Source organism: Mya arenaria, chromosome 9 (assembly GCF_026914265.1).
Source record: "Mya arenaria isolate MELC-2E11 chromosome 9, ASM2691426v1".
Classification (NCBI taxonomy): Eukaryota; Metazoa; Mollusca; class Bivalvia; order Myida; family Myidae; genus Mya; species Mya arenaria.
This window is the reverse complement of record NC_069130.1, coordinates 32,150,775-32,160,648: the sequence shown is the minus strand read 5'-3', so window position 1 is coordinate 32,160,648 and position 9,874 is coordinate 32,150,775. Positions and strand designations below refer to the sequence as shown.

The window sequence follows — 9,874 nt, the reverse complement described above, 5'->3', positions numbered from 1 at the left end:
TACAAAAGGAGTATTTTATTAGGATAAAAGAATGATATTATTAACAGTTACAATATGATAACACTTAGAAATTATCACAGTCAACAGTCGATAAAAAGAATATTTGACTCGATGTAAAGACACATTCATATAAATAAATATATATAAATATTATTTTCAAATTCACAACAAGTAAGAGTATACTGTTCTATTTGAAAACATACACCAAACAAGAATGACAGTTTGCAATGAAAAGAGTAAAAAAACTACAGGAGTCGAATTGTATGATTTGAAAAAAACGAAGATTTACCGCGGACTCCTTTTAAAGAAAGCACACAACGGTAAAAATGTCACATACGCGGTAGGATTAAATACTTCAGAAAAAAATGAAAAGTCATGTATAGAATAATTAAAAAAATGAATTATTTATGAAATTTACTTTCTTTGAACGAGTGATACCAAATCTTAAGGGGTGCCGCGATTTTATGCATGACGTCATCAATGAAAAATAAGCGTCATAGCAATCGCTACTCGTTATATCTAAAACGAAACGAGGTGTCAATCAAAATACAATTTCTTCGTCTTAACAACAAATCAACAAATTGTAATCTCATGATGTGCATCAAAAAACCTTTAAACGATATGATACAAACTAATGATAATATAAATAACATAGATACTGCTAACACCATTACAATAAATATTCAAGCATAGTAATAAAACAATAAATAAATAGGAACCCAACCTTCGATATACTTCACGCACACAGCATAGTTACACATTGAAATAATTTAAATTTACAGATTAGTACGTTTTCCTTCCAGACATAAGGGTGAATTAAAACTTATATGAGTAATAAAACAATATTTTATCTATTAGGACGTTGAATAATCTTCACACAGCTCATTAATTGTCCATATTCGAGGTGAGAGAAAATGTGGACAATTTACTCGTTGGTATGGTTGGAACCTTAGGTCAGTAGAATATTTAGTTGTGTTCAATATGATGTACATAAATAATTAGGATTTCCTTTAAAATTTCATATATCCTTTGACATTCTTCGCGCAGGAGCTTTTCCGTTAACATACAAAACTCTTGGGCAGAATTTAAAATTAAAGTTCGTAAGTAAATACGATGAGATAGTTGTAACTTTAAGTGTCAATGGTTTCTTGTAATATAAAAGAACGCGTGAGGGATATGCAGTTTGTACTTAGCCAAAATAAAACAAACTCGGCCAACACCAGCAACAAAAATACGCTCTAAGATTTTGAACGCCCTCCTCAGTAAATCTTAAAATACCCTTCGGATACCCAAGCTAATTTAACAAATGCAAACTGAATACAAGGCGATGTAGTTGATTTATGCCTGGTCCAATTAGGTATCTCGAACAACATACCCCTCTTAACAGCAAACGATGCTCTAGTTTTCGGTGTGTGTTGAGTAATGGTCACTTATGATGTACAAATACATGTCTTACGATACAATTGATTATAAAATCGACGAAAGAAAAATCAACATCCTAACAAACTCCAGGCATTGTTCCTTCCCTTACAGGACAGTATTCACTGCCACCATTGCAAATCACGTGACAACAGGATACTTTGTAAATTATCTTTAATTGTTTATTCTTCTTCTGTATTTAAACCTCAATGAACCTTGAATAATTGAAGTTGGTTAAACTTATCGAAACAAAGAGTTTATACAAAGTTTATATAGTTTGAAATCCAGCTTTACTCGCTAATGATGGCAGAGATATTTTCTGCATGTAAGGGGAGAGCACTGTGTACGTGATTGGAGTCCTTATTCATCGACTAGAGTCCACTGTACCATAGCGGCGTCATGACCACCGCACGTGATCACAGTTCGGGTGTCAGGGGTGAAGCACGCGGCTGTGACGTCAGAGCTGTACACGCGCACGCCGCGGAAGTCCGCCTGTAAACATGAAACGCACAATTCGTTACATTTAACGTAGCTTACATTACAATGTTAATGACATATTTATCACTTAAAGATTAGGGAGGTAAAACATATCACAGTCAAAATTCTTAAAACACGGGAAGTCGTATGAAACTTTTACGGAAATTTATATTTATATGGTGAGGAAATATGAATGCAGACAAAATGCTAGGTAAAGTTGATGGTGATGTTGATGTTGTTGATGATGATGATGATGATGATGATGATGATGATGATGATGAAGACTGACCTTTTCCTTGGAGCATGGGTACTTGTAGAGTCTGATCCTTCCCTTGGAGTCCCCAGTGATTACTGTATCCCTGAAGTTGGAGCGGTTAACGACCTTCACTGTTTCGCCCTTCTCCAAGTTAGACCACGGACCTGGTAGAGGTTAAGCATGAACTGATACTGAACTTCGGATAAACGATGATTTAGAAACATCAATTCTATTCAATAAAATACTTTCCACCTTATATTCATATATAACGAAAATGGAAGTATACATCAACGCTGAATATTTTACCGACCAATTTATCAAAGCAGTGGTTTGACTTCAAAACAGCCGTTCTTGGAGTGGCTTTTATTTGGGAAACGAATGTTTGAGCAACACTTAGCGTCAGTTGCCATCAGTTCAAAGACTGCCGAAATCGAGCCAGCCTTCCTTTGCGCACTGTTATTCAAGTTGCCCATTTATACTGACTATTATTCTTTAAAAACAACAGATTGCAGTAAAAAGGCAAACTGGCTTTGCTGACTAATGTGTCTTACCAATAAGACCATACTGCACGTGACACGTGCTGGTGAACCAGTCCACATCCCGCATGAGTCGGTGCATCCGGATCTGTTGCATGCCGTCAATGTCCCCTGAAAGTAACGTGCATACATGTATACACAGGGGTATAAGTGTCAGGGGGTTTATTGTACAGGGGTATAAGTGTCAGGGGGTTTATTGTACAGGGGTATAAGTGTCAGGGGGTTTATTGTACAGGGGTATACGTGTCAGGGTTTTTTTTGTACAGGGGTATAAGTGTAAGGGGGTTTATTGTATTGACGCCTTGTTATACGTATTTTGTCGGAATTTTTCTTTCGTTATTTATCTAACCCAGCCTTTGATCAGTCTGTTGCTGTTTTTAACATTAATTAAGTGCTGCAGATATATCGACCGATGACCGACTTAAGATGCTGAGTATGTGTAATGATATAAATCCGAGAGCCCTTGGAGTATTATTGTGTATTCATATATTTTCTTCTCTCGACAGTCGTGGGTTCAAACCCCACGTAATGTGCATTTATATTGGTTTCAGTAACGTTAATGGACTTGTTCTGATTAATATCAGACAGTAGCTATCTAGAAATAGTTAATACCTATTAGCTAAGTCTTTAGTAATCTACTTACAGAATAGAAGCTCATGCGTGTAGGAGGAGGACTGGATACATCGTCCGTCCGTCGACCAATCCACGTGGGCTACCCCGCTTGTATGACCCTGAAAGGAACAAACTCTTAATAGTAATGTAATGTATAGTTTTTGTCTTTGTGTCTTATTTACTGAGGATGTGTTTGTATATCTAGCGCAAACTTTTCTGATGTTTTTTTTTCAATAAATAAATAATTGCATTGATAATAGAACAACACACCGACCGTCAAATTAATGGCATCACTAAACGACTAAGAGAAAACAAAACACCAAATTGTTACTAATATACTTTTACAAATACCATACACAAAAATTGCGATTTACCGTGAGCGGCGGGGTGACCTTCCTGAACGCCTGTCCGCGGTCATGGACGGTAAATACGATCACGAGGCCGTCATTGGTTCCCAGCGCCAGGTTACACCCATCTGAAATAGTGAAATATTGAAAATAAACTTACAAGTTTACATATCACATTTTCACGAGGGGGTGATATATATGTATTTTACAATATGAACATTTTCACCACTTATACGACATATATGTGGTATTTTCTGCAAAATCAGCCCAATCAAAAAGTTAACAAACCGAAATTTAAATTCTCTAGAAACGACTCCGATGAAACAGTCGGTCCCCGGGAAGCAATGAAAAGCAACTGTTGCCGACACCTACCAGGAGAAAATGCCAGACAGCCGATCGGTTCGGCTCCCACATTGACCGTCGTTATATGCATGCCGTTGTAGGAGTTGAGTACGGTAAAAGTCCCGTCTGACATCCCGACTGCTATCAGCTCGTGCCGCTGATCTACCGCTGCTGACGTACAAGGGGCCTGCAAGGGAGGCAATACACTGCATCAAGAAAGACAACTCTTCATTAAATTGTTCTATGGGTGTTACTAATACATGTACGTTCAAATTAGCATGAGATATACTGATTAAACGATCATGACTTTATTAAAACCATCTCTTAACAACGGCTTATAAATACTAGTTCATATCAAAAGACGTCCGATGTTAGCATTTCAATACACTTAAGGTTGAGGTGGGACATAATGCAGCCAAAGCGCGCGAGCAAACCTTTATTCACACTAAAACATCCATTTCTTATTTTGGAAATAATAGACTCGCATGAACATGATAGAAAACGTCTCAAGGGACGTCAGTTGCTGCAGTAAAGTGCTTCGTGAATTGATTTGTGTTGATAATTCCAAAAATAAATACCCAAGCAGTTAAATCACACGATGCCGTTTAAATCTAAACATGTGAACAGTTGAAACACTCGAGACCGTCAATATCAAAACATGTGAACAGTTGAAACGCTAGATGCCGTCAATATCAAAACATGTGAACAGTTGAAACACTCGCGGCCGTCAATATCAAAACATGTAAACAGTTGAAACACTCCAGACCGTCAATATCAAAACATGTGAACAGTTGAAACACTCGAGACCGTCAATATCAAAACATGTGAACAGTTGAAACGCTAGATGCCGTCAATATCAAAACATGTGAACAGTTGAAACACTCGAGGCCGTCAATATCAAAACATGTGAACAGTTGAAACACTCGAAGCCGTCAATATAAAAACAAATGAACAGTTGAAACACTCGAGGCTGTCTATATCAAAACATGTGAACAGCTGAAACACTTGCGGCCGTCAATATCAAAACATGTGAACAGTTGAAACACTCGAGACCGTCAATATCAAAACATGTGAACAGTTGAAACGCTAGACGCCGTCAATATCAAAACATATGAACAGTTGAAACACTCGCGGCCGTCAATATCAAAACATGTGCACAGTAGAAACACTCGATGCCGTCAATATCAAAACATGTGAACAGTTGAAACTCTCGTGGCCGTCTATATCAAAACATGTGAACAGTTGAAACACTCGTGGCCGTCAATATAAAAACATGTGAACAGTAGAAACACTCGAGGCCCTCAATATCAAAACATGTGAACAGTTGGAACACTCGTGGCCGTCAATATCAAAACATGTGAACAGTAGAAACACTCGCGGCCGTCAATATCAAAACATGTGAACAGTTGGAACACTCGCGGCCGTCTATATCAAAACACGTGAACAGTTGAAACACTCGATGCTGTCTATATCAAAGCATGTGAACAGCTGAAACACTTGCGGCCGTCAATATCAAAACATGTGAACAGTTGAAACACTCGAGACCGTCAATATCAAAACATGTGAACAGTTGAAACGCTAGATGCCGTCAATATCAAAACATGTGAACAGTTGAAACACTCGCGGCCGTCAATATCAAAACATGTGAACAGTTGAAACACTTGCGGCCGTCAATATCAAAACATGTGAACAGTTGAAACACTCGAGACCGTCAATATCAAAACATGTGAACAGTTGAAACGCTAGATGCCGTCAATATCAAAACATGTGAACAGTTGAAACACTCGCGGCCGTCAATATCAAAACATGTGAACAGTAGAAACACTCGATGCCATCAATATCAAAACATGTGAACGACTGGAACACTCGCGGCCGTCAATATCAAAACATGTGAACAGTTGAAACACTCGTGTCCGTCTATAGCAAAACATGTGAACAGTTGAAACACTCGAGGCCGTCTATATCAAAACATGTGAACAGTTGGAACACTCGGAGCTGTCAATATAAAAACAAATGAACAGTTGAAACACTCGAGGCTGTCTATATCAAAACATGTGAACAGCTGAAACACTTGCGGCCGTCAATATCAAAACATGTGAACAGTTGAAACGCTAGATGCCGTCAATATCAAAACATGTGAACAGTTGAAACACTCGCGGCCGTCAATATCAAAACATGTGAACAGTAGAAACACTCGATGCCGTCAATATCAAAACATGTGAACAGTTGAAACTCTCGTGGCCGTCTATATCAAAACATGTGAACAGTTGAAACACTCGCGGCCGTCAATATCAAAACATGTGAACAGTAGAAACACTCGAGGCCCTCAATATCAAAACATGTGAACAGTTGGAACACTCGTGGCCGTCAATATCAAAACATGTGAACAGTAGAAACACTCGATGCCGTCAATATCAAAACATGTGAACAGTGAAACACTCGTGGCCGTCTATATCAAAACATGTGAACAGTTGAAACACTCGTGGCCGTCAATATCAAAACATGTGAACAGTAGAAACACTCGAGGCCCTCAATATCAAAACATGTGAACAGTTGGAACACTCGTGGCCGTCAATATCAAAACATGTGAACAGTAGAAACACTCGCGGCCGTCAATATCAAAACATGTGAACAGTTGGAACACTCGCGGCCGTCAATATCAAAACATGTGAACAGTTGAAACACTCGCGGCCGTCAATATCAAAATATTTGAACAGTTGGAACTCTCGCGGCCGTCAATATCAAAACATGTGAAAGGTTGAAACACTCGAGGCCCTCAATATCAAAACATGTGAACAGTTGGAACACTCGTGGCCGTCAATATCAAAACATGTGAACAGTAGAAGCACTCGAGGCCGTCAATATCAAAACATGTGAACGACTGGAACACTCGCGGCCGTCAATATCAAAACATGTGAACAGTTGAAACACTCGTGTCCGTCTATATCAAAACATGTGAACAGTTGAAACACTCGAGGCCGTCTATATCAAAACATGTGAACAGTTTAAACACTCCTGGCCGTCAATATTAAAACATGTGAACAGTTCAAACACTCGCGGTCGTTAATATCAAAACATGTGAACAGTTCAAACACTCGCGGCCGTCAATATCATAACATGTGAACAGAAGAAACACTCGAGACCGTCAATGTCAAAACATGTGAACAGTTGAAACACTTGTGGCCGTCAATGTCTAATCATGTAAACAGTTAGAGCAGTAGATGCCGTCAATGGATACACGCCGTCTTGGTTGTCCGAGGTCTCTATACTCACTCAAAACACTTAACTATCTCATAATACATTGTTTAGCAGCAGTCGCCTGGTCACTTCGCTTACCTCGACCTTGGATCGCCAGGTGACCTTGTGGGTAACGAGGGACCACTTGTAGACGATCTGGTCCATGCCCGCGGAGATGAACGTGGGCTCGAATGGATGGGGCACCACACCCAAGATACCGTCACTGTGACCCTGAGGGGAAGGTAGAATAACGTTTACTGCGATGAACTCAACTGACTGGTTGCATTGTTTAACATTACATTGTGTCGGGTAAGAAGATAATGAACGAAGTTTTAACCTTGTTATCATAATGTGTAATATTTAAACTTTTACCTGTTCAATATCACGGTGTAACTGACCATTACTGATCATTACCTGCACAATGTATCTGAACTTTAGCTGCAGGGATCCATCCAGTATGGCACTACGGGTGGTGCCTATGTACAGTTTACCGTCAATGCCACCGGGCGTCTGCGTGACAAGGGAGCGGATCCCCCCAGCTTCTTGTGGTATCTAAAACGTTGATTTAACAATAACATGTGATACATCCGGTGAAGCGCTGCACATAGAATCTGTGTAAAATCTCCCGCCTCCTGTGGCCTTCTGTGGTATCCAGAAACCGGATATTACACGTACAGTGACATCGGGTTACGGAAATTGAGAAGGTTTCAAATGATTAACACATGTGTGACAAGCTTGCTTTACGTATGTAGCGAATGTGTTACTGACATCGTCATGATACAAACGAGTCAGGAGCTTACGTTACTTACGAGTTGTCAGCATGTTATACGAAGGGAATACTTAAACGGGTAATAGAATCAACATATGTTTCAAGACATCATTAACTACATTTAAGTAAAGAATACATCATATCATAAACTAAGTAACAAAGGTTTTGTTTCCACATAAATAATGTACAGGCCTTATTATGTCATGAGCCTCCTGGTAACATTAACTTAACCGGGGAAAGTCGAACCCGTCTGTACATAAATAATTCGTGAGTTATCCGTTTGTGTAATTCTCTGTAACATCAGTCATAAAATATGAAAAACGTACTTTAAATAAAAAAATACCTGAACAAAGAAAAGTAACATAAAAAGTTAATGGCATAACATGGTGGTACGATATTAAGGTATATGTATGAAATTTCCAAATGATGTAACAAAATATGACAAAGACTGATTATGACGTCGCATTCCTCTGCTTATATTAAAAGGGACACCCTTTTCTGCATAATTTAATATATGGGCATAATTTACCTGTCTGGTCTTGACGGCACGGAAATTTGAGTTTGTGTCCCAGGCCTTCACCTCGCTACCGGAAGCAGAAAACAGCGTGCCGTCCTCCAGCAGGCACACGGACGCGACTGAACCCTGGAAAAGTAATAATATTTGTATACGATAAAGAATACAAATATGATCTTGCTAGCATTACCACAGCACTCAATAGGAAAACGTCATAACGTATTTTTCAAAATGCTTTAATTTGTTTATTGTTCATAATTTTCATTAACAAGGTGATTAAATAATCAGGAAGTGTAACCTACATGGTGTGCCTGGATGGCGTATCTGCTGTCACCTACATGGTGTGCCTGGATGGCGTATCTACTGTCACCTACCTGGTGTGCCTGGATGGCGTATCTGCTGTCACCTACCTGGTGTGCCTGGATGGCGTATCTACTGTAACCTACCTGGTGTGCCTGGATGGCGTATCTGCTGTCACCTACCTGGTGTGCCTGGATGGCGTAACTGCTGTCACCTACCTGGTGTGCCTGGATGGCGTATCTGCTGTAACCTACCTGGTGTGCCTGGATGGCGTATCTGCTGTAACCTACCTGGTGTGCCTGGATGGCGTATCTGCTGTCACCTACCTGGTGTGCCTGGATGGCGTATCTGCTGTAACCTACCTGGTGTGCCTGGATGGCGTATCTGCTGTAACCTACCTAGTGTGCAACCTACCTGGTGTGCCTGGATGGCGTATCTGCTGTCACCTACCTGGTGTGCCTGGATGGCGTATCTGCTGTCACCTACCTGGTGAGCCTGGATGGCGTATCTGCTGTAACCTACCTGGTGTGCCTGGATGGCGTATCTGCTGTCACCTACCTGGTGAGCCTGGATAGCGTATCTGCTGTCATCTACATGGTGTGTCACCTACCTGGTGTGCCTGGATGGCGTATCTGCACGTGAAGGCGTCGGAGGTGTCTCGGTCCCAAACGAGCAAATTGCCGCTGGAGTCGCCCGTCACTACGTCACCGGAAGCGAGGAACACCAGACAGTTGATGGACTTGGGGATCTCGTCCTGGAGGGAGAGGAGAAAGTATGGTTAATATGGTTTGGGGTTTATTGAACTAGGAAGAGTACTCATTATCTGTTTTGTTTTAAAAAACCCTCATTAAAGAAAGTTGTCGCGTCAAAACAATGTATTGGTTTAATTCATTGATAAATAAATAGAATGTAAAGAATAGTCACATTTTAGAATTTTCATGGTCACATTGAAAAGCAACAACATTAAAACGAATATGAATTTTGACCAAAATTGACAAGAAAAAATGGCAAAAATAATAAATGAAATGCAGTATAGTAAAAAATGCACTTGTGAACTGAAGCTGT

At 40.0% G+C, this 9,874-nt stretch overlaps 1 protein-coding gene across 3 annotated transcripts in view; it reads right to left on the bottom strand.

Annotated features, from left to right (window-relative positions):
- The window catches only part of LOC128203587 (echinoderm microtubule-associated protein-like 1), a 68,112-nt gene continuing 58,238 nt past the window's right edge, over positions 1 to 9,874 (bottom strand). For all 3 annotated transcript variants that reach the window (XM_052905074.1, XM_052905072.1, XM_052905073.1), the window contains 10 exons: positions 9,420 to 9,563; positions 8,525 to 8,638; positions 7,641 to 7,778; positions 7,326 to 7,457; positions 4,020 to 4,176; positions 3,675 to 3,775; positions 3,332 to 3,419; positions 2,704 to 2,799; positions 2,186 to 2,316; positions 1 to 1,911 (listed from right to left, as the gene is read on the bottom strand). In XM_052905074.1, coding sequence (XP_052761034.1) covers positions 1,780 to 1,911; positions 2,186 to 2,316; positions 2,704 to 2,799; positions 3,332 to 3,419; positions 3,675 to 3,775; positions 4,020 to 4,176; positions 7,326 to 7,457; positions 7,641 to 7,778; positions 8,525 to 8,638; positions 9,420 to 9,563 — 1,233 coding nt within the window. In that variant the 3' untranslated portion in view covers positions 1 to 1,779. The remainder of the gene's footprint in view (positions 1,912 to 2,185; positions 2,317 to 2,703; positions 2,800 to 3,331; positions 3,420 to 3,674; positions 3,776 to 4,019; positions 4,177 to 7,325; positions 7,458 to 7,640; positions 7,779 to 8,524; positions 8,639 to 9,419; positions 9,564 to 9,874) is intronic.